Here is a 25,044-nt window from a genome sequence, read left to right as displayed (position 1 = left end):
CTACAGTTCAATAGATGAGAATGCAATCAAGCAAGGGCAGTTCCGCCCAGCTGAATGATAGAGAGGTGTGGAAGAATGCTGTGGTCTGCTGTGTTGAAGGCTGAAGTTAGGTTGAGAAAGATAAGGAGAGATAGATTACCATGCTCATAGTTACGAAGAAAGTCATTTGTGGCTTTGATAAGGGCCGTTTCAGTACTGGAAAGCACTGGAAAACTGATTATTAGAGATAATTAAAGTGGAATTGTGAAAAAGCTGAACACAGATTAATACCTGAATTAATGTGACTCTACACTTGTAATGGGACATTTTCAGTGACAGAGAGGATCATTGAAAATAATTAATAATCATATCATTCAAAGGTTACTTGTGCTTTAAATAACAACACAAAACTTGCTGTGGTGAGTTTAGCTGGTATGTACATTGCAAATACAGCAACATTATGACATTCAGTTCATACCAACAGTAAGTCAGACAGTGAATTGCTGCTTTTGCAATGTTAACAGTGGAGCAGCGTAACTCGGACAGCAAGCTTTGGATATTGGCATTTGACCTTGCCTGAAGTTCCTGTACCACCTAGACATAATTGACAGAGAGCAGCATTAGCCTTGCAGATATTTTGATAGTAAAACCTGGTCCATTCTCTATGCTGATACATTTTTGCAATAAATGTTTCTTTGCTGTCCTGATGAGTGTTTTAGTACACTGATATTAAATTGTATCAAAAATATGGTCATGATTCTCAAAATCATTTTTAGTTTATTTTGCACCTATTGCCGTAAAGGTGGACAATGCTGTACAGGATCACTAATAATAGTTTTTGGGAATGGGAAGGGTTACAGGCCAAAAGATTTCACTTCTATCAACAAGTGTTTTATCTTTTATAACCCTATTTGTGAATGTTTTATGGGAGCTAATCAGCTATCACTAATAAGATTTTCATCCTATTGTTTGTTGGTGTTCAATATTCATGTCAATTTGGAGTATTCTGATTCTGGGAGTAGAATCTTATTTTTTTCTCCTCCTTGCTGTCTTCCTGCTATGAGGTCCCACCCATGAGATGTGGTGATCCTGACCATACATGCACTAGCTATAAATATACCAGCTCTATTTATAGCAAGTCTTTCTGAGAACTCCTTCTTTTGGACCAAACAAAATTGCATCCTGAAAAAATATGTTTTTGCGCAATGATTATGAAACGCAGGGAAGGTGTTGAGCAACAGTTTCAACGACCTGACCAACTAGTCATCCAAATATGGATGCAAATGGGATGCTGTATCCATAAGTGCACAGTGACTACAGAAAACCGCATTGTGAATGTCTTGAGGTTCTGAAAGATCTTGTACTGGTAGATGATTTTTCGTAAATGAAGGTTGAGAAACTGGGTTGAATGGGTGGGTAAAATGAGAACTGTTTAAGTTGCTGTTGCTACTAATTCCTATATGTGGTGTGGAATAGGTTATAATGAGCACCTTTGAACGTATTTCAGAATAAGTTTAGCTTCCTAACTTCCAGGAAGAAGTGGAGTAGTTTATTGGGCTTCATGCTGAAATGAGAGTAAAGGCACCAAATTTGCTGTTTGGATGGACACACTTGCTTCCCCCCCGCATCCCCACCACTCCTGCTACATGCCATTAAAGCTATTTAGCTATGGTGTAATTCTTTATGTTCTAAGGATGCTGCAATTAATCTGCTGACTCTTTCTTTATGATCGCGATAAGATTTTTCTAACTATCAAAAGTGCCAGTGCCATCCCAAGAGTAAATGGAGAAGTTGAGGCTGCAGTTCTCAGCTGTGCATAACAATGCCATGCAATTGAGTAGCATCCTATGCACCATATGCTCAGCTCTTGAATCTAATGCATGTACCATCAATTGCTGCAGTATCCTGGCATGCCTGCATCTATCTTTAAATTAGTGCGTTTTAATATAGGGACAAGAAATGTCCATAGAAAAGGGCTTGGCAGAATATGGTAAATGTCAAAAATTATGTAGCTCTGGGTTAACAGACATTGGTAATGTGATGTGAGTGTCTTGGCTACCACCTTGTGAGCGTATGCCGCATCCTAAATTGTCCACGTTTTTTTCATTCCTATTCATGCACCTCATGGTTAATGACATGAATAGCAAACTTTCAATATTGGCTCAGGACCTAGAGCACTTAACGTGATGTGAAGATCACAGACAAATTTAAGTGCATTCTAACAGTTTTTTCTTGGAATAGTCCTTAGTTTTCTTGTCAGTTCATAGACCTATAGCTGTCCCTTTAAGGAGGTACATATGAGGAATCACTGAAAAGTTGTATGCTGTAACTGGTTAGAAATTTGGTGGAATGGCTTTACATGTGCTACAAGTATCCAGAAAGGATGATATTGAGACTTGGTGTTACACCATTTAAATTTAAAGCTTTTAACAAAATATTCCAATACAATTCACAGATACACAATGGAAATGAACACCAAGTAAGGCAGATAAATTTTAGGAACTACAATCGAAAAGATAGATTTAGGCAGAGTGCTCTCATGAGGCCTACAGAGCAGAGGGAGCACATAATAAATTAAACATTGGAATCAAATGGCTGAAGAAGTTGATGGGTGTAGAGATGGAAGAAGCATCTGGAGATTGGGTTTCAACAAGTTATTGAGGGATTTTTAGACAAAAAATGAGGGCCCGGATTTTCTGAGTCAGAATGACTCCGGATGCCTTTAAAATGGTGAGTGAGACCTGATTTCAGGATTCCTGCTCCCATTCCTGTTCCTGGCAATTTTCACCAGCGTGGGATAAGTGCACAGATAGCAGCCCTGCCCCCTGCACTCCCAACCTGGCTGGTTCCATAGCTGGGTTAGGCATCTCATAACCCCACTCTGAAATTTTCATGGAGTCCAGCCAGCTTCCAGAGGACTTATGGTTTACAGGCCTTGAGAGGAGACCTGAATCATAGTCTGGATTTGAGAACATTTTGACAAGTAAGTTTAAAACGTCTTACCCATGCACCCTCATGTGCTCCATGTTCCCGCCATGCGCCTTCCATTACCCCTATGCCCTTTCCATGACCTCCCTGCATTTTCCATGCTCATTCGCCCAGTATGCACTATGTATAGATTTAGTGAGCCATAAAATAACATTGGCAAGTTTTTGAAATGCTCATTAAGCAAATCTCCTTTGGAATAAGGCTGACAATTTTATAGGGTGTAAAAGCTGCAATCAAATACAGACATTCATCGTATCAATAACAGAAGCTTTACCTCACTCCATACCTCTTAAACATGTCCAAATAAACATACAGACATTGAAAAGTCACACCAAGCCACATCAAAGAAATAATAACTTATTATAAACACAAGGCTGTCAATCAGTCAGAGTGAACCCTCCCCTTCAACCTTTGTGAACAGAACCCTGCTGAGCTGATTCCATTAGTGAGACTTGGAGTTCAGTCAGTCATTCATAATGAGACCAACTGGCAACTGTATCAACAGAAACAGATGGGCAGACATTTGTTTCTCCAGATGGCCTCATTATTCTCAAAGCAATTATTGCTACCTAAAATTTTCTGAAGTAGTTAAGTAGTATTAAAGAGCTCTCTGAAATTTGCATCTTTTAGTGTCAGTAATGTGTATGATATTTTAATCATGTCCATCACATCTCGTGACTTCTCCATTGTTGCTAAATTATCAGACAGCTTATCCGTCATCCAGCACTGGATGAGCAGGTATTTCCTACATTTAAATATTGGAAAGATTGAAACCATTATTTTCAGCCCCACTGCAAACTCCATTCCTTAGATACTGATTCCATCCCTCTCCCTGGCAACAGTCTGAGATTAAGCCAGTCTGTCCACAACCTTGGTGTCATATTTGATCCTGAGTGCAAACATGTGGTCAGAAGCTCATCTATCACTAAGACCGCCTATTTCCAACTCCGTAACATCACCCGATTTTGTCATTGCCTCAGTTCATCTGCTGCTGAAATCCTCATTCGTGGCTTTGTTATCTCTGAACCTCACTGTTCCAATACACACTAGGCTGGTCTCCCACATTCTACCCTCTGTAAACTTGAAGTTATCCAAAACTCTGCCCATGTCCTAACTCACACCAAGTGCCATCCCCCTATCACCCCTGTGCTCCCTGACCTACATTGGCCCTGGGTTAAGCAATGTCTTGCTTTTAAAATTCTCGTTCTTGTTTTCAAACATCCCCATGGCCTCTCTTATCCCTTCCTCTGTAATTTCCAGCCTCAAAACCCTCCAAGATATCTGCTGCTATCTAATTCTAGCCTCTTGAGCATCCCAGATTTTAATTGCTCCACTGTTTGTGGCCATGCCTTCAGTTGCCTCAGCCCTTTGGAATTAAGCTTTGGAATACCCTCCCTACTCCTCTTTGTCTCTTTCTAACTTGCTTTCCTCCTTTAAGACACTCCTTAAAACCTACTGCTTTGACCAAGCTTTAGGTCATCTGGCCTAATACCTCCTCATGTTGCTGCATGTCGTATTTTGTTTTACAATTCTCCTATGAAATGCTTCAGAAATGTTTATTATGTTAAAGGTGCTATATAAATATAAGTTGTCGATTATGTGATATTACTATAGTAAATTTACTGAATTACCAAACTACTTTCTTATTTAGGCTGCTGCAGTTTATCCAAAACCAAGCTCCGGGGATTGGAATATCAATGGGGTTAACACTAGTTAACTAGTTTTTTATATTTGCAAAACTTTTTTTTTCCCCATTTCTTCTCCTGCAACAATTGTCATCTTCATCCAAGAGGAGATCCGTTCCCAGGCATTAATTGGGACATTCTATAATTGCCTATCTTAAGAGGTATATGTACATCATCCAAGGTGGGCTGTGTGTCCCCCTTTTCTCTCTCTCTGGAAAATGGGAAACTCTTGGCCTCCACTACTCATTGCAATATCCCTGAAACCACTCTGTCAAAATAAATTGGAGCATTCTCGACTATTGCCATTAAGATAGTACCTGAAAACAAGGATTTTAATGAAGAACAAGCACATAACATTGCTGTGTAATTATGCTGTAGAATGCTGCAATTTAGTTTTTCTCATTTGTAATCTCTTTCCAGTAGGGGCAGTACATAGAAAATGGGAGGATTTTACTTCATTGTACAAGAGCAACCAAGGTACTAGTGAATCAAAAGAAACCTCAAATGGAAAGCAGAAGGAAGTTTTTGATTTTTCAGTGATGTCGTACAATATTCTGGCACAGGATTTGTTGGAGGACAATGGTCACTTGTATAAACATTGCAGTCAGCCCTTGTTGCAGTGGGGATTCCGATTTCCCAACATCCTTAAGGAACTGAAACAGTTGGATGCAGATGTAAGTAGTTCAATTACCTGTACATCTTCCCGAAGGTTTAATGCATAAATGCATTTCATGGTGATGTACCATACAAACTGGGAAATTCTTAAAGCTGACCTTTGCTAGGGCAACGGGAAGGAGAGAAACACAATTTGCCTCTGTATCCCTGGCCTAAGGAAGAATCAGCCAGGGTTCTTGCTTACTTCTGTTCACTCACCCACACTGAAAAGATGCATCAGGTAAGGACACAGGGTTGGTCTTGGCTTTTGATTTTATTGTTAAATACCAAGATGATGCCCAGTGTTGGAATTTACACTTGAAAAAATAGTTTCTTGGGTAAGTCAAAGAGGCTTGTGCCTCTGGACATGTACTCGGACATAAGTAACTTATTTAAGGAGAGAAGAAATAGAGAATTTGGTTTGGAGGTTGATATAGACGGAAAGTGACACTTGCTATAGCTGTTCAGTAATGCAGTGCATTGGTGTATTGTATTGTGCACTGGTCAATTTATGCCCATTCACATTCATGGAGTTCCTATTCTTAAACTTGAATATTCCTTTGGAGAAGAAGAGCAGAAGGCAAATCAATTGTGTTATAGAGCAACTTGGAAGTAGTTTAATGACCTAATCAGGGCAAGCAAGTGGAGTTGGGATCAAGATTGGATCAGCCATGAGGGGCTGTACGGCCTATTCCTATCCTGTTTCTTATGTTCTTATTATTGTTTCCTTCTCATAATGGGGGTAAAAAAAACTTAAAATTAATAGATGAAATGTGTATTTTGCAATTATTTCTAATATATGATGCATGCTGGTGTAAAAGTGGAAGGAGCAAACAAACAAATCGACCTGAACTGTTAAAATGAATAATTTAGTTTTTCAACACCTTGTCTACTCTCACATAGAAGCAAAAAAGTCAAATATTAAAAGCATATCATAGATCTTTCAATATCCCAGCATCTGTAAAGACACATGTGTATATGTTAGCATTTTGGGTGCAGACCCTTTTGTCAGAACTAGAAACTAAACAAGACCATAACAGAATAGGGTAGTCGAGTATGCTAACTTAGAATCATAGAATGATATATCACAGAAGGGGGCCAGTTCGTCCATCGTATTTGTACTTTCTCTTTGAAAGAACTATTCAATTAGCCCCACTTCTGCTCTTTCCCAAAACAAATTTTTCAATTTATCCAATTTCCTTTTGCAATTTATTTTTTAATCTGCTTCCACTATCCTTTCAGGTCATGCATTCCAAATCATAACAATTTACTGCGTATTTTTTTTCATGTGTGCCTGGTTCTTTTGCCTGTTTCCTTAAACCTGTATTCTCTGGCTTTTGATCCTTCTACAACTGGAAACAGTTTCGCCTTATTTACTGTGTTCAAAACCCTTTGTGATTTCAAACAACTCGATCAAATCCCCACTTAACCTTCACTGCTGTATGCAGAAGAACCCCAGTTTTTCCAGTCTTTCCACTTAACGGAAGTCTTTCATCCCTGGTACCTTTCTAGTAATTCTCCCTGTACCCTCTCTAAGACTTAACATATTTCCTAAAGTATGGTGCCCAGAATTGGACACGATATGGGGTATTTTGATGTGGTAACATGCTGGGAATGGGTTGGATGGGACCAACAGCATACAGGGAACCTGCAAGCGATTGCAGTGCAGCTGTTAGTAGGTTTTAATCCAGCCATTGAACTTGCATTTGACTTCCAGGTTTCCCAATCAATTAGCGTGAGCAGGCATAACGATAATCTGCATGAGTCAAATTTATCTATAAACTATTTAAAGAGTTACTGCAAAGATGACAATTGGTGGATTGGTGAGGTCGGGGGGCAGAGGAAGTAAGTGTCATTGTGGAGTAACAATGTGGCAAGTCTCCGCCTCGCTTCACTGATGCCTCTCTAGATCTGATGCTACAGTCTGTAAGGGCCTGCAGGGAGACAGGCCTCCCTGCCAACAGGAGGAAAAAACTTGCTACCAAGAACAGGTGTGCGTGGCTAGATATTGCGTAGGAAGTGAGCTGCAAGTGTTTGGCGCCATGGTCCTCGATTCTGTGCAAGAAGCGGGTTAATTACCTAATCAGGCCAGGAAAGTGAGTAAAATGGGAGGACCGTCAAACAAACGTGAAGCCAGCTCCACAAGCATTGAGGGAAAACTGCAAAACCAACTTCGGTGAGCTGGATACTGTCGGAATAACCAAAAAACGTCTTCCCCAATCCCCCCACCAGGTCCTGTTTTCTCAACTCTCAAATGGCCCAGTGTCCCAGGGAGAACAATTAAAACGCTTCAACGGTGCTTTGAAGCTCTCCTTGAAGTGCGGCGGCATTGACTTTAGTGAGTGGGAGGAACTTGCTAGAAATCTTCAAAATGAAAACAATTTATCCATCAATATGCATCACACTGAGTCATAAAGTCTTAATGATAAGGCAGAGTGGCAGTGGAGAAGGAAAGAAAGGAAGCAAATCCTACACTCCGATTCCCACTACCTCGTGAGACACCCTGCCCCGTGTGCCCAAAGATCTGTGGGTCGAGGATTGGCCTGTTCAGTCACATGAAGACCCATGGCAGAAACCTGTGGCTCTTGGTAGATGTCATCCTCTAATCGAGGGACAGCAAGTGGCAACGAATGGGTTTAATATACTGAATAACTTGTTTTTAAAAAAAAAAGTTTAAAATACAAGATAATATAGAATCTGTGATAGTGAAAAAGCAAAGAAGAAAGATACCAGCTGTGGAAGAAAATTAAGTAGAAAGTGGGTACAAAAGATTAGCAGGAAAATGGAATTGCTGAAATTTGAGACTGGAGAAGACTTCCAAATTGAAGTTTCAATGAAGACCTTTCAAACAGATCTAAATCCAATACTTATTGTGAATTATGTAATTTTTTTGTGTTGTCAGAAATCTTAAATAGAGTTCAATATTAAAAATTAATGACAAACAAGGTAGCAGCCAGAACAATTTCTTAAAAATGTTCCAAAGCTAATGGGCAGGATTTTGCCCTCGGCAGGAGCCGTCGGGTAGCCGACTGCCACCCGTGATCAGGGCCGGACCATAATTTCACGTTGGTGGACCAGTTAAGGCCCGCTCAGCTTGAAACACATGGTTCAGTGCTCCCTGTGTGGTGGGGGAGGGAGGCCAACGAACAGGGAACTTCGCGCAAGTGCGTGCAGGAAAAGCTCCCTGAGGCACAGAACTGCCTCAGGGAGATGCAGATATAAAAAATTAAAAATAAAGCATTTTAAGATGTTTAAAAAACATCCCCTCGTGTGACTGTCCAGGAAGTTGATCCTCTCCTTGTACACCCTATCTTTCAGATATCGCCTCCAGCGAACTACACCTCTGTTTATTGGCTCTTCTGAACTGGCATGTCTGTGAGGAGAAAGCTGCTGCTGTCGCATGAGCAGGGACATGTTAGAAATTAGGATGAAAATTTTTTAGTTCTTTTTTAACGATGGATCAAAATCTCATCCTGCCTTTCGATGAGGTTTCACAAAAAAATGCAAAGGCTGCTTGCCCTTTTCACCTGCCCACCAACCGTAAAGTTGGACGGGCAGTGAAAAATTTATTTCAATTATATTGTTAATGGCCTTAATAGGCCTTTTAATTGTCGGCAGGTATGCTGCCAACTCCGCGTGCCCAGCGACCAAAATATCGCGCAAGTGTGTGATGTCATTGAGACGCTTGACCGACATCATCATGCGTCATTTTACCCTCGTTTAGATCGGGTGTATGCCTGGTCGATGAGCAGAAAATTCTGCCCAATATCTTTGACATAACGCTGTGTATTCTTCTGACTTTAGAACGTTAGCAAAACTAGTCGAGGCAACTTCTGGTCAATTGTTTATAAGAGAGAGCAGCAAAGTTGTATTTATAAAGTACCTTCCAAATCCTTAGGATGGTCCAAATTGTTTTACAACCAATTAATTTATTTTGAAGTGCAATCACAGTTATGTAAGACAAGTTACTGAATTTTTAAATTTTTTTTTCACGGGATGTGGGCATTGCTGGCTATGCTAATATTTATTGCCCATCCCTAATTGCCATTGCGATGGTAGTGGTGAACCGCTACAGTCCATGTGGTCTAGGTACACTCATGCTGCTGTTAGGGAGGGAGTTCCTGGATTTTGACCGAGCGACAGTGAAGGAATGGCGGTATAGTTCCAAGTCAGATTGGTGTGTGGCTTGGAGGGGAACTTGCAGGTAGTGGTGTTCCCATGTATCTGCTGCCCTTGTTCTGCTAGGTGGTAGGCAGGTTTGGAAGGTGCTGTTGAAGGAGCTATAGTGAGTTGCTGCAGTGCTTCTTGTAGACACTGCCACTGTGCATCGGTGGTGGAGGGAGTGAGTGTTGAAGGTAATGTATGGGATGCCAGTCAAGAGGCCTGCTTTCTTTTGGATGGTGTTGAGCTAACCTTGAGTATTGTTGGATCTGTACCCAATCAGGCAACTACAGAGCATTCTATCACAGTCCTGATTTGTGCCTTTATAGAAGGTGGACAGACTTTGGGGAGCCAGGAGGTGAGTTACAGGCCACAGAACTCCCAACCTCTGACCTGCTCTTATAGCCATAATATTTGTATGACTGGTCCAGTTCCGTTTCTGGTCAATGGTAACCCCTAGGATGTTGATAGTAGGGGATTCAGTGATGGGAATGCCATTGACTGTCATGGAGAAATGGTTAGATTGCCTGTTGTTGGAGATTGTCATTGACCGGCACTTGTGTGGCATGACTATTTACTTAACACTTATCTGCCCAAGCCTAAATGTTGTCCAGGTCTTGCTGCATGTGGACACGAACTGCTTCAGTATCTGAGGAGTCACAAATGGTGCTGAACATTGTGCAATCATCAGCAAACATCCCCACTTCTGACCTTATGATGAAAGGAAGGTCATTGATGAAGCAGCTGAAAATGGTTGGGCCTAGGCTATTACCCTGAGGAGCTCCTGCAGTGATGCCCTCGGACTGAAGATTGCACACACTATCTTAATTGTGTTTTAATCATTGCCACATGCAAAGTTATCATGAAGTAAAATATTTGGATTCTTGGAACTAACCTTGCTCAGTTGGACACCTTAATGCAACAGACAAATTGGGGAAATACATTCAGAATGGACCATTTGCAGCAGTATGGAACACTGTTGCTTATCATGTAATTTTATTTATGAGTGCTGCTTAGTTGCCAGATTCAATAATAAAGCGAAAAGGAATGAAGACCTGTGAGATTGTAATTCCACACCTTGAGATTTCTGGGATTTTTCCATGGGACAGGGTGTCAGATTGCTTGCCTCTTCAGCAGACTCGAGGACAAGAATGCCTCTCTAATGAGGCCGGGAAGAGTATCAGTTTTGACAAGGTAAGGATAGGTGGATCTGTTTTTAGACGGAAACTACAAGGCACCATAATTGTCATGGGTTTGGTTTGAGCATGGATTAATGACCTGAACTCTCCAGTCCAGATTCATGCCTCTTGTTCTGTTGTAAAATGATACCTATTTTGTGCAAAGCATCCCCAGTTAGGTTGCCTTTCACTTCAGCCTTGCTTGGAGCCAAAAATTGATGACCACTTGTCATTAACACAACTAGCGGACAAAATATTATTTTCCTTTCAAAGTCCTTGATAATTTAATCTCTTCTTATCATTTTCTGGTCCATTGTGCAGTCTCAGAATCTCATAACTGCAATTTCTCATCCCAGTATTCATCTAGGTAAATCTAAAATTGCACACAGTATCTTAATTGTGTTTTAATCATTGCCACATGCAAAGTTATCATATCCTTCCTCTTGTCCTCTTATACCTTATTTCTAAAGCTCGAAATACTTAGGCTTTTTTTGGCTTTATCTGTGCATTAGCACTTTCAAGGTATTGTGCATTTACAACAGTAGGTGGCTCTGTTTCCCCACACTCCAGCATCATCCCATTCATCCTCTTTCAAAATGCATCATTCAACACTTCTCTGCAATAAATTGCATCTGCCACTTATCTGCTATGCTTATCTAATGTGTCCATGTGAAATCTGTCAGTCATGAAAACTTATAGCAGAGAAAACCATTTGATCTGTTTCTCTGAAAGATCAACTCACTTCATCCCATTCATCTTCTCATTGACCTTTAATATGTTTTCTTTTTACATATATTTATTTACCTACTGCATTTTTAGAAGGTAAGCTTTAGCATGTTTTCTGGTGGCTTAACATTATCCTTGACTCATAGTAACAATAACTTCCACTTATATAGCACCCCTGGTTCTATTCCAGAAAGCCAGTTGGTGAAGGATAGTGCTTGAGCCAATCTTAATTCAGTTTTTCATTTACTTAAAGTGAAAAATTACCAAGCATACACCTCCTAATTCAGCCACATCACAGTTTTAATAAGTGACTCTTTTTATACATGTCCAAGTGAAACCCCAATTAATGCTGTCCACTTACATGTAATTAAGCACAATTGATATTCAATTAACACACCCTTAATATAGTTTTTAAAATCCCAAGATGGTTTGCAGGAGTGTAATCAGACATAAATTGACATTGAACCAAAGAAGTAAACATTAGGACAGATGGCAAAAAGCTTGATCAAAGAGAGAGGTTTTAAGAAGGGTCTTCTTGGAAGACACAGAGGTTTGGGGGTTTTTCCAGAGCTTGGGCCTTGGATAACAGAAGGAATGGCTATTAATAGTGGGGTGAAGGAATTTGCAGATGCATAATAGTCATGTTTTAATTGGGTAGTCCTTGTCTCCAAGCAACTAACCAGTATGTCTGTTCCAAGGTGTGAAGAGCTTGGAGGGGAGACTGGCGCAGGAGGTTAGAATTGGAGGAACACAAAGCTCTCGATGCCTATAGGGCTGTAGGAAGTTAGAGATAGGGAGGGGCTAAGCCTTGGCCTGAGATTAATTCAAGGCATTGGTGGACTGGGAGCCACTGTAGGTTACTGCCCTTTCTCCTCTCACTGTAATCTCTACTTCCTACCAGTCTTCTGCCTCTTCTGCCCCTTCCTTCCTTCCTTCCTCCCCCTTCCTTTCCCTTCCTTCCCTCCCTTCCTCCCCTCCCCTTTCCCTTCCTCCCTCCCTAACATGAACATCACACTCTTGTTACCCAGATGCTTCTCTGCCCCATCTTCATCTCACAATGGCCAAGGCAAGTGGAGACAAAATTTTTCAAGAGCTGTTGAGGAGGGAAGCAGGCAGCTATAAGGAGAATGGGAGGCCAGGGTCGAAGAGGTGCAGATTGGTGATGGTGTGGCTTCCAAGGGTGAGCAGCTGTATCTCTACATGACATCATTTCTCAATCTAGGCTGTAAGACTGTTTGTCTCACATTTAGTCTTGGATGAACTGTGGTACCTCCAGCTAAATGTTGGGAATGTTGAAGCCATCATTTTCAGCCTCTACTTTGAACACTGTACCCCCACTTCTTGGCCACCATTGCAGCTGCACCAGACTGTACACCACCAGTTCAACATCAAGCTATGCTTCCAACTCCATATCCTATCCATGATATAACTTTTCGTCCATGCCTTTTTCACCTTCAGATTTGACTATTCCAATGTTCTATGAACTGCTTTCCCGTCTTCAAGCCTCTAAGCTTCAGCTTATCCAAAAATCTGCTGATCACATCCTTTTCTGCAACAAATCCTGCCTGCCTGTCACCACCCCCCCACCGCCCCCCCCCAACAACCTCTTCACCAGCCTACACTGGCCCCCTGCAACATAATGCCTCAAATTTACAATTCTCAGCCTTTTGTTTAAATCACTACCTTGTTTCTGTCTTCGCTAAATTTGGATCCCATCTCAGAATTCTCCCTTTTTCTGATTCTGGTCTCTTTTGTATCCTCTCCTCCATCCCCAGCTCACTATCAATAGTCATACCTGTGCCTTAGGCTACCTAGACCCATGATTTACAATTTCCTCCTTGACCCTCTCCAACTTTCCTCCTTATAAAACCCTTCTTATAATCTACTCCTTTGACCCAAGTTTCCTAATGTCTCATTGGTTTGGTATCCATTTAATTTGTTTATGTCTCTTTGAGATTTTATTTTACATTAAAAGTGCTATGTAAATGCAATTTGTTTTTGAAGAGTGACTGGCCTGTATTAGGACATACAAGAAATAAAATTAAAATTGATGCTGTTAGCCTTTTAATAGGCTCTGCAAGAGGGGAACAATAATATTTATAAATAAATATTTAGATTGTATGGCATAAAACTGCAGGCAATCTTTTTGGTTGCACCTGGCATCTGTTTGCCATTTGCTCCAACTCCTCCAGCTTCCCTGCTGTGTGTTTAGGCTAAAGCAAATGTTGCATAATCTTGTCATACTACTCTAACCTCAGCTGACCTTTACTGCACTGTATCCAGTCAATCTTCCAGACTGCAATTTCCACTTTGAAACCTCTGCTTGTGCATACTCATATGTATGCTCTTTCTTTCTCTTTCTTCCCCACCACACCACCTCACCAGTTCCTCAAACCCTAATTTGTGAGTTTTTATGATGTGCAGAATTGATTTCTCAAATCCTCTTGTTACGCCTGGACCATGTAAACACTTTTTCAGTGGATACATACCAGACTTCCCTCAAGAAAGCCTTTGCTGACCATTGGAATTTGTATGATCTTAGGTTTTCTGTCAGTGGGAAGACAGGAATTATGATACCAGCTACCTGCCTATTACAAGCTATCTCTACTAATTAATGAATAATACTGAAAGGTGGCTTTTCAAAAATTCTCAACATGCAACAGTGTCTTACAGTGAAATACATGAACCTTCTTTTGTCCCTTGGTAAACAAAGAATACAGTTTTGAAGTATGGCCTCCAGGTGGAAATGTTATACGTGAGACCCATTGATAATGCCTGAACTGCTAAGCACAGGGCTGGACTTCCATTCTCGAGGCCGGCAGCAAGAATTGGGGGAAATTCCCAGTTTGGCCTGCCCGCTTCAGGGTAAAAGTGCCTGCAAGGATGGGATTTTCATCCTGGTGGGGTGGGTGCAGGCTACAGTTAGGTCAGCCGACCTGAGGTGAAAGTTCTGAGGCAGCTGCTTGAGCTGCTGGGCGCAGAGGTGAGCTGTTTAAAAAGACCATCTCAGCGCTGTGTGGCCTTCATCCCAGTTATAATAAAAACAGACCCTCCGCCCCTCATCCCCATGCCCCATCCATACCATCTCATGCCCTCACCCACCTCCAATGGCCCTCCCATGCCAAGCTATGGCGCTTCCATGGCCATTCACCCACTATATACTGTAAAGAAGCAATGAGCCCTATAGTGACAGTGGGATGTATTTTTTTTAAAAAACTTTAAAAAACCCAGTCATTTGTTGCCAACTTTTTTTTAAAAAAACTCCCAGAAATACATAATGAGGCTTGGCTGAGAGCCCAGAAATCCATTAGCCTGTTGAAACACCTATGCCCCTGGGAAAACATTTCTTGATTGACAGCTCTGGCTCTCTGATCTATGCTGTCAATTGCACAATGTTTACACAAGATTTTCGTGCTTGCGTTTCAGGTATTGATACTTTAAATGTTCTGTATGATTAACACTTTTATTGGGCTGTAGTAAAAGGGTGTTTTATAAGTGGAAAGATATCAATGAATGACTGGGTTTTTGGAAAGCCTTTTTTACACATCCTAGTGTCACTATGGTGTTCACTGCTTTGATACAGTGTATAGTGGGCGAATGAGTATGGAAGTGCCCTAGCTTGGTATGGGGGCATGAGGGGTTATAGGGGGTGGGTGGGAGGCATACCTTGGTATGAGGGGCAATTGGGTTTGTTTAGCGGCATACCATGGAATGATGGGCCATAGGGTTTGTTTGTGGGGGGCGTACCTAGGCATGAGGGACCATACCTTTCAGAAGGTTCCCTCATGCAGACTGTGGTTCACAACACCTCTGAGGTGCCCTGAACCATGACTCTGAAAAGCTGGCCCGCCTCCACAAAAATTGCAAAGAACTAGGACATGCCTGTCCCTGCTATGGAATTGACCAGGCCGGGAGTGCAGGGTGTGAGCTGGCAACCTGAACCAGCCTGCACCTTTCAAAGGCACTCCCAAAAATCAGAATCCCCAGGAATGGGGTCAGGAATCTTGGAATTGGGACTTGTCCACCATATTTAAAGGACTCCCTCGTCATCCAGACTTAGTGAAAATCCAGCCCTCCATCTTGCATTTTATAGCTCTTTTTAATTCCTTTGAAATAGGCTATGGATCATTTGTGATCAAAGGAACAATAATGCCTTGTAATATTAACTTATGTCATGAGAATGTTGTGAAATACTAAAGAGAAAGTAAACTCACATTGTCTGGAACCTTACTTTCTTGCCATTTTCACATGTTCACCAACCGTATATCACTGAGCAAAATTAATTAATTAACAGATTAATAAACAGACCTGCAGGCACACACTATTGTTCATTATGACAGGTTGTTAAAAAAAACACTAAGGCAAATTGTTGCCTACAAAATTGGTTAATTTTTTCAGGTTGGTTGGGTCTCTTTTGACTAGCATTGCTCCTGTGAACTATTCTGAGATGTCGTCCTGTGTGAAGAAAACTGTAAAAGTGCATCTTGCAGTTTCCCAAGAACCCCATCCTAGAAAACATTGAGGTCCCATTGGGGGCTTTTTGTTGGGGAACCCCATCCAACCACACATTATCTAAACAACCATATAGACCGCAAATAAAGAGAACAAGTGTTGGCATACAAAGGGGGACAAACTAGAATTTTGCATTCATCACACCTATTTGGGCTGTGGTCAAGAAAGACCAAGGAAAAAGTTAGTTAACAAATCTAAGAGCCTCCAATTGTGACAGGATATCTACCTTAAGCATTGTACAAAAGGCAATCACACATGCTTGTGCTTCTTGAGTAAAATGCTCCCTTTTATTGCTATAGAACAATTCTGTGACCTGCTAGATTGTCCTTAGGGTTACTAAATAAACCTGAAAATCCCTCCAGCATGAGAGCTATCAATCTACTAGGCTGAGATTAGCTACTGATGGGGGTCTCCTTTACAAAAATTACCAATAGGACTTTGAAGTTTCCTAGGTGACTTCAGCCTATGGTCCCAAATATATTATAAAAATAAATATAAATATCTCTTCGAGGAGGGCATTTGGGAAGCCACCCAAACTATAACTCAGGAAAATATGCCTAAAACTCCCAGCCTCTGTACTTCTAATCTGCAATGTAGAGGATGAGAAGTCACACAGATATGGTTCCAGTACAGACAAGGCCATTGTACTTAACAGTGTTGCATGTGCATCTGGGATTGCGGGAGAAGGTTTGTTCAGACATACTCTCTTGAGTTAGATTGGGCAACCTCCCCAGTATTTTGGGGACATCTCCATTTTGAGACATTCTCAGATTTCCTGTCAAAATTACACAGAATTTACTGCACAGAAACAGGCCATTAGGTCAATGCCATACATGAGCCTCCTCCCACCCTACTTCATCTAATACGATCATGTTATAGAGTCATATAGGTCTACAGCGCAGAAAAAGGCCCTTCGGCCCATCGAGTCTGAGCCGGACAAACAGGTACCCAACTATTCTAATCCCATTTTCCAGCACTAGGCCCATAGTCTTGTGTGCCATGGGCATCGCAAGTGCACATCCAAATATTTCTTAAATGTTATGAGGATTTCTGCCTCTACCCCCCCTTTCAGGCAGTGAGTTCCAGATTCCCACCCACCCTCTGGGCGAAAAAGTTCTTCCTCACATCCCCTCTAAACCTCCCCCTTACCTTAAATCTATGCCCCCTGGTTATTGATCCCTCCACCAAAGGGAAAAGTTCCTTCCTTTCTACCCTATCTATGCCCCCATAATTTTATACACCTCAATCATGTCCTCCCTCAATCTCCTCTGCTCCAGGGAAAATAATCCCAGCCTATCCAATCTCTCCTCATAACTAAAACTCTCCAGCCCAGGCAACATCCTGTTAAATCTCCTCTGCACTCTCTCTAGTGCAATCGCATCCTTCCTATAATGCGGATTCCAGAACTGCACGCAATACTCGAGCTGTCGCCTAACCAGCATTTTATACAGTTCCAGCATAGCCTCCCTGCTCTTATATTCTATGCCTCGGCTAATAAAGACAAGTATCCCATATGCCTTCTTAACCACCTTTTCAACCTGTCCCACTACCTTAAGGGATCAGTGGACATGCGCACCAAGGTCCCTCTGATCCTCGGTACTTCCCAGGGTCCTACTGTTCTTCGTGTATTCCCGTGCCTTGTTTGTCCTGCCCAAGTGCATCACCTCACACTTATCCGGATTAAATTCTATTTGCCACTGATCAGCCCATCTGCCCTGTTTTATTCCTTTCTCCCACATGTTGCTTCCCCTTTAACACAACTATATAATTTGTCTCAGCTGTTTTATCTGGTGGCAAGTTCCACAGTTTAACCATTCTCAGAGTAAAAGCATTTCTTCTGAATTCATTACTGAATTTATTAGTAACTCATATATTCATGTTCCCTAGTTTTTAACACCCTCATGAGTGGAAATCTCTATTCCTGCATGTCAAATGTCTTCATAATTTTAAAGACAATTAGGTCATTCCTCAGCTTTCTCTTAACTAAGGAAAAGAACCCCAACCTGTTCAGTATTTTCTGATATGGAAACCAGAACTGAGCATAGCATTCTGTTTTTGAAAAATAGTCCATTAATATTAAGTAGTACAAACAAAGGGGATTAACAAGAATGTCAAAGTGCAAGCTTTGTTCTATAGACAAAAGGAAACAAATTAGTATTGACTCATTGTTAGCCACAGCAAAATCACATTTTTGCACCTGAATATTTTGCACAGGAAAAACTGGGTCACAATTTCTTTCTAAGTAATCTAGTGAAATATACAAATCTCTCTTCTTCCAGGTCTGCATCTCTCTCTCTCTCTCTCTCTCTCTTTCTCCACAATAGTCAATTGAGACCTGTACTTTGCACCCATTAAAGGATTTTATTCCCACTATCCATTTCCCACCACCTCCCCCCATACACAACCCCACCCACTGCTTTTAAGCATAGCTAACAAAGACAGGCTTTATTGACCACCCCTAAAAGGGTGATCTCTTTTAATGAGGTAATCCAGGCAGACAAACAGAATAAAATCTATGCTTTCATCAACTGCCTTGTCCCGTGGAGGGTTGAGGCTCTGCTGAAGAGCTTTCTTATTATGAAAGCCAGTTGCGAGCGAGATTTTGCTGACTGCATGGGGTGGGGAAGGGAAATTTTAATAGTATGCCTAAAGCAGTTTTGTCAAACAAAAGCTCCCTTGAATCCTGTCGTAGCCCAAGAATCTCCTCCAATGGCTTCTCTTCCCACCCCACACCATTACCCCTGGAGACCCTTAAAAGATCTTTCCTTGTTCCCCTCCTATTTCTCTTCAATAAAATCATCCAAAGACATGACATCACATTCAACATGTACACTGACAACATCCAGTTCTACATCACCTCTCTGAAAACCAATCCCATATCCTCCATTAGAAAGACTGTCTACTCCATGCCCCATAACATTAACTCAGATAATGAGATAGAGAGCTACAAAGACACGGAAATAGGCATCATTGAAAGCAATGTAGATGGAAGCATAAAATTACAAAGATATTCTTTCATGGGATGCAGATGTCGCTGGCAAGGCCAACATTTGTTGCCCATCCCTATTTGCCCTTGAGAAGGTGGTGGTAAGCCACCTTCTTGAACTGCTGCAGTCCATGTGGTGTAGGTACACCCAGAGTGCAGTTAGGAAGGGAATTCCAGGATTTTGCCCGAGCGGCAGTGAAGGATCAGGAATATAGTTCCAAGTCAGGATGGTATCTGGCTTGGAGGGGAACTTGCAGTGGTGGTGTTCCCATGCATCTACTACCCTTGTCCTTCTAGCTGGTAGGGGTCGTGGATTTGATAAATGTTTTCAAAGGAGCCTTGGTGAGTTACTGTAATGTGTTTTGTATATCTTATACACTGCTGCCACTGTGCGTCAGTGGTGGAAGGAGCGATTGCTTAGGTTGGTAGATGGGATACCAATCAAGTGGGCTGCTTTGCCCTAGATGTTCTTGAGCTTCTTGAGTGTTGTTGGAGCCACATTCATCCAGGCAAGAGGAGAGTATTCCATTGTACTCCTGACTTGTGCCTTGTAGTTGATGGACATGCTTTGGGGAGTCAGGAGGTGAGTTACGAGCCTCAGAATTCCCAGCCTCTGACCTGCTCTTTTAGCCACAGTATTTTTATGGCTGGTCCAGTTCAGTTTCTGCTCAATGTTGACCCCCAAGATGTTGATGGTGGTGGTGGTGGTTCAGCCATGGTAAAGCCATTGAATGTTATGGGGAGATGGTTAGATTCTCTCTTCTTGGTGATGGTCATCGCCTGGCACCTGTGTGGCACGCATGTCAATTGTCACTTATGAGCTCAAGCCTGAATGTTGTCCAGGTCCTTATTACATATGGACATGGACTGCTTCAGTATCTGAAGAGTAGCGAATAGTGCTGAACATTGTGCAGTCATCAGCAAACATCCCACTTCTGACCTTATGATGAAGGCATGGTCATTGACAAAGCTGAAGATGGTTGGGCCTAGGACACTATCCTGAGGAACTCCTGCTGTGATGCCCTGGGACTGAGATGGTTTGGTCCCCAAAAAACGCAACCGTCTTCTTTTGCAGTAGATATGACTCTAAACAGTGGAAAGTTTTCACCCCTCATTCCCATTGACTTCAATTTTGCCAGGGCTCCTTGGTGCCACTGTCAGTCAAATGCTGCCTTGATGTCAAGGGCAATCATTCTTACCTCACTTCTGGAATTTGGCTCTTTGTCCCTGTTTGGACCAAGGCTGTAATGATTGTGTAAGTGCTGCTTTATAGCACTGTCGACTTCCATCACTTTGCAGGCATGCCTGGTAGTACTCCTGGCATACCCTCCTGCACTCTTTGAAACAGGTAATGGTAGAATGAGGGATGTGCCAGGTCATGAGGTTACAGATTATGATTGAATATAATTCTACTGCTGATGGCCCACAGCGCCTCATGGATGCCCAGTTTTGAGCTGCTAGATCTGTTCTGAATCTATCCCATCTAGCACCGTGTTAGCCTCCATTGTGTTGTGTGGCACTATGCTCATTTTGAAGATGGACTTTGTCTTCACAAGGACTGTGTGGTGGTCACTCCTATTTATATTGTCATGGACAGATGTATCTGCGAGAGGTAGATTAGTGCGGACCAGGTTTTTCCCCCTTGTTAGTTCCCTCACCACCTGCTGCAGGACCAGTCTGTAAATATGCCCTTCAGGACCCGACCAGCTCAGTCAGTAGTGGTGCTACCGAGTCACATTTGGCGATGAACATTGAACATTTAAGTCGCCAACCAAGAATGCGTTCTGTGCCCTTACCACCGTGTGCTTCCTCCAAGTGGTGTTCAAAATGGAGGAGTATTCATTCATTTGTCGAGGGATGGTGATAGGTGGTAATCAGCAGGAAGTTTGCTTGCCCATGTTTGGCCTGAAACCATGAGACTTCATTGGTTCCGGAGTCAATGTTGCGTACTCCCAGGGCAACTCCTTCCCCACTACTTACCTCTATGCCGCTGACTCTGCTAGGCCTGTCCTCCTTGTGGGACTGGACATACCCAGGGATCTGGGACATTGACTGTAAGGCATGATTTGGAGAATATGACAGATTTGCTTGATTAGTTTGTGGGACAGCTCTCCCAGTTTTGGCACAAGTCCCCATATGTTAGAAAGGAGGACTTTGCAGGTCGACAGGGCTGTGTGTGCCATTGTCGTTTCTAAGGCTCAAATCGATGCAGGTAGTCTGGTTTTATTCCTTTTAGACTTTATTGTCATGATTTGGTACAACTGAGTAGCTTGTTAGGCCATTTCAGAGGACAGTTAAGAGTCAACCACATTGCTGTAGGTCTGGAGTCATGTAGGCCAGACCAGGTAAGGACAGCAGATTTCTTTCCCTAAAGGGCATTAGTGAATCAGATAGGTTTTTGTGACAATTAATGAGAGTGTTATGGCACCATCACTGAGACTAGCATTCAATATCAGATTTTCAATATTTATTAAATGAATTTAAATTTCACCAGCTGCTGTTGTAGGATTTGAACATGTGTCTCCAGGGCATTAACCTTAGCCTTGGATTACAAGCCTAGTGACATTACCATTATGCCAACGTCTCCTTGGCTTCCTTTAGCGAATGGACAAAACTGCAGCAAATGAATATCAATATAGACACATGTGAGATCATCACTTTGGATCCAAAAAGGATAGGTAAGATAACTTTCAAAACCTTGAAAAGCAAGAAGCAGTGGAGCTCAAAAGAGATTTTGGTATCCATGTACATAGATCATTAAAATGCCATGGACAGACACAAAACATAATTTAAAAAGACTGTGGAATACCTGGGCTTGACAATCGCCTCTTGCTGATGTCCATGTTTCTGCCAGATATATTGGATTGGGAATTCTAATGAGTCAGTTCATAAAACTTACCCAGAGGTTTTACCTAAACCGCTTCCCAGTTTCACATGGATCAATAAGTTATTGTCTACTGCCACTACTGCCACTTGTCCATCTGTGATTTGTTGTTAAAACTAAAACATTGGCTCCAATATTTATGAGACAGGAAGAGGCAGTTTTGAGGACAGGGAACCTAGAAAAACAGAATTAAAGGCAGAATCTGAGTACCATTTTTTGAAATGCATTTCTCAGCTGCAGCCAGCTAGATTGAAAGATTGGGGCACCAGGCCACAGCCAGGGAGCCCGGAGGGAGAGATTGGGAGTCAGGGTGGACACTTATGAGGGAGCATGGAGAGATTGTGAATGGGTGAGGCTGGTATTGATGGCACGACCAGATGAGATGGGGAGGTCAGAAGGGAGGAGTTGGGACGGTGATAGATAAGAGATAGGGCGTCGGGGGGTACATCACTGAGTGGGCAGGGGGTACAAGAGGAGGAGAGCGCCAGTCACAGAGGGAGCCTTTGGAGGACATGAGCAGGTATGGTGTCAGAAGCAGGTTGTGGAGAACATCAAGAGGGCATTGGATTATGAATGGTCGGGTGGGCCGATTGCTGAGGAGCTTAACAGCTTTTTTTGGCTCGGCACACATGACCAGTCAGTGTTAAAACTGGAATAGAGAATAAATGCAAGGTACAGAGCCTCATTAAAATATTTCAGTTAGGTTTCCTGGGAGCCTTATATTAAAACTGGAAGTGGGTGGGGTCAAGGAGGATTGGGTACGGATTTGAAATTTTTTACATTTTTACTTTTCACCTGATCCAAACATATCCATTTTTGGAGGTTAAAATTCCTCCAGTTGTTTTCACTAGGTGCTCATTGAACCCTATGATTTGTGCTTTATGGAGGAATTTCAAGCCTTGGCAGGTATTTGTTTTCTGGTGGTCAAAGATGTGAATTTAGATAGCCAAATGCAAGGCATGCTATTCTGTTATCATCTCTAAAGCGCAGCCTGAGTTAGGTTAAAGGCCGTTCATTCACTGCCTTCCTGACATCTTTTAATCAGATTTCAATTTATAGCTCCTATAGACAGCCTCATACATTTACACATTTAATAAATCTTGCATAGATTTCACTTCAGCACAAGATCACCTGCCTGAATTGCACTGCATTTGTGCCTCCTTGTTTCTCTTGTGTATGGAAAATACTTAGTGAGCAAGGGAGCTGGTTACTCGCATTGTAGCATCATAGTTCTTCAAGTGTCCTCTGTATCACCTGCCCCTCCCCAGCTCAACACACCAAGTACGTACACGTATGTCCCCAAAAGCCCCACATTCTGGGCTTATTCTCACTGGGGGATAAGAGTTTCAGTTTAGCTTCAATTCAAAATAAATTTGCACGATGGCACAGATCTTGGGCTTTATACAGCATTGAAGTAAGGGGCCATGTATGACACTACTCATCTGCAGCATATGACATAATTTTCTGTGTGAGCCTAGCAGGCAGTCAAGCTAGGCTTCCTAACAATATTTGAAGGATCCAGATCATTTGAAGAATAAAAACTCCAGAGGGTTTGCAATTGTTTCTTATTACTCGTAATATTAATTAAAATTATTTCAAAATACAAATGACAATTTAGGTCTACCAGTGTGGCAGGAAATCAGTTTCCATGCAATTGCATCTGTCACAGTTGCTGAAGTTCCAAAAAGCAATGATAATGCTTCTTTTAAAAAAAGCAAATCAGTTGCTGAGTATACCAATTTAAGTGGTACTGGCCAAGTATGTATGATAAACAGATTGCTAATGGGTTATCACTGTAGTTTGTGTTGATTGATCTTTTCTAGATCTTGTGTTTACAAGAAGTTCAGAACAACCACTACGGACAGCAGCTGAAGCCAGTACTGGAATCACTGGGTAAGACTCATTGAGGTACAGTACTCTACTAGGGAAAAAATATATGCTTTTCCACTAGATGCCCTTTCATTTGTATGTGTTGCATAATTCTAAGCCTAAAAGAAAGTAAGTCTTGAACTTTGCTCAGTTTTTTTATCTTGCATGATTGAAGAACATTGAGAAAATATTTTATGATTCCTAGGTTTTAAGAAACTCAGTATTGTTGCAATCCCCATAGAGACCAATAACTTTTTGAAAGATATTTGAATTTCCAGTGGCCAACTGGAAGGATCACCTGACAAATTTCAACTTTAAGACTTTTACTGCATAAAGCAACCTTGCCAAAATGCTATTCAGTAGGCAATTTATACTCTAAACTACAGAAAAGATCCCCACGTTTACTTTTAAATCAACAGAAAAGCCCCCTCTGTGGTTATACTATACTTAATTTTCCAGGAACCAGCCCAAAGCTATTCTCAGCTCCTGATGGCTTACTTGCTTCCTTTTCCAGTCAGATATCTTCTAATCCCCAAACTGACTTTCATGGTGAGGGACAAATTGGAGATTCTTCCCTCTAGCCAAGCTAGGAAAATGTTCCAACCTTGTTTAATTCCTCACGAACTCGGTTTCTTCAATCTGAATGCTAGTTCCCAACTGCTTTTCATGTGGTGACCAACAGGGCCAGCATTTTCTCTGCTGAAGGTTGAGGTCTCTATCTTTCTGCTCTCTCTCTCTCTCTTTCGAAACAATCACATGAAAACTATTTATTGTTAGAGTTAAATATATGAAATTGACCTTTTTATTTCTTAGCTTGGAGATAAAACAATCAGTTATACAACCAGTTATATATATTTAGCATTCTGAAATTTAACCTAGCAAGTTTCAATACACATTTGCCAATTTTTATAATTAAAATGTATTTTGTCTTGATGTTTATTCCTCAGGTTATCATTGCGAGTACAAAATGCGAACAGGAAACAAGAGAGACGGCTGTGCTATTTGTTTTAAACACTCAAAGTTTTCACTGGTCTCTGCTAGTCCAGTGGAATTCTATCGACCTAAGATTCAAGTACTAGACAGAGACAATGTAGGACTTGTACTACTATTGCAACCAGTACTTTCACAATCTGCCGCTCTTGTGTGCGTGGCAAATACTCATCTCCTGTATAATCCACGTCGAGGGGACATCAAGCTGGCTCAGCTTGCAATACTCTTGGCTGAGATTAACAAATTGGCATCTGATGGGAAAGGTGGATACTGGCCAATCATCCTGTGTGGAGACTTTAACTCTGTCCCTGAATCTCCTTTATACAACTTCATTAGGAATGGGAAACTGATTTATGATGGACTTCCAATAGGAAAGGTATGGCTTATGACTTCAAGGAAACTGCTTCAAAACATAAACGTGGGTGAATAGTT

The 25,044-nt window shown here is 41.7% G+C and overlaps 1 protein-coding gene across 7 annotated transcripts in view; it reads left to right on the top strand.

The window, feature by feature from the left end:
- Positions 1-25,044, top strand: part of angel2 (angel homolog 2 (Drosophila)) — a 41,946-nt gene that overhangs the window by 7,612 nt on the left and 9,290 nt on the right. For all 7 annotated transcript variants that reach the window (XM_078557051.1, XM_078557048.1, XM_078557049.1 and 4 more), the window contains 3 exons: positions 5,073-5,326; positions 23,577-23,646; positions 24,570-24,988. In XM_078557051.1, the coding sequence (XP_078413177.1) occupies positions 5,073-5,326; positions 23,577-23,646; positions 24,570-24,988 (743 nt within the window). The remainder of the gene's footprint in view (positions 1-5,072; positions 5,327-23,576; positions 23,647-24,569; positions 24,989-25,044) is intronic.

The sequence above is a fragment of the Cetorhinus maximus genome, chromosome 14 (assembly GCF_964194155.1).
Source record: "Cetorhinus maximus chromosome 14, sCetMax3.hap1.1, whole genome shotgun sequence".
Classification (NCBI taxonomy): Eukaryota; Metazoa; Chordata; class Chondrichthyes; order Lamniformes; family Cetorhinidae; genus Cetorhinus; species Cetorhinus maximus.
Note: the sequence above shows the minus strand (reverse complement) of the source record. Positions and strands in the feature narration are given on the sequence as shown.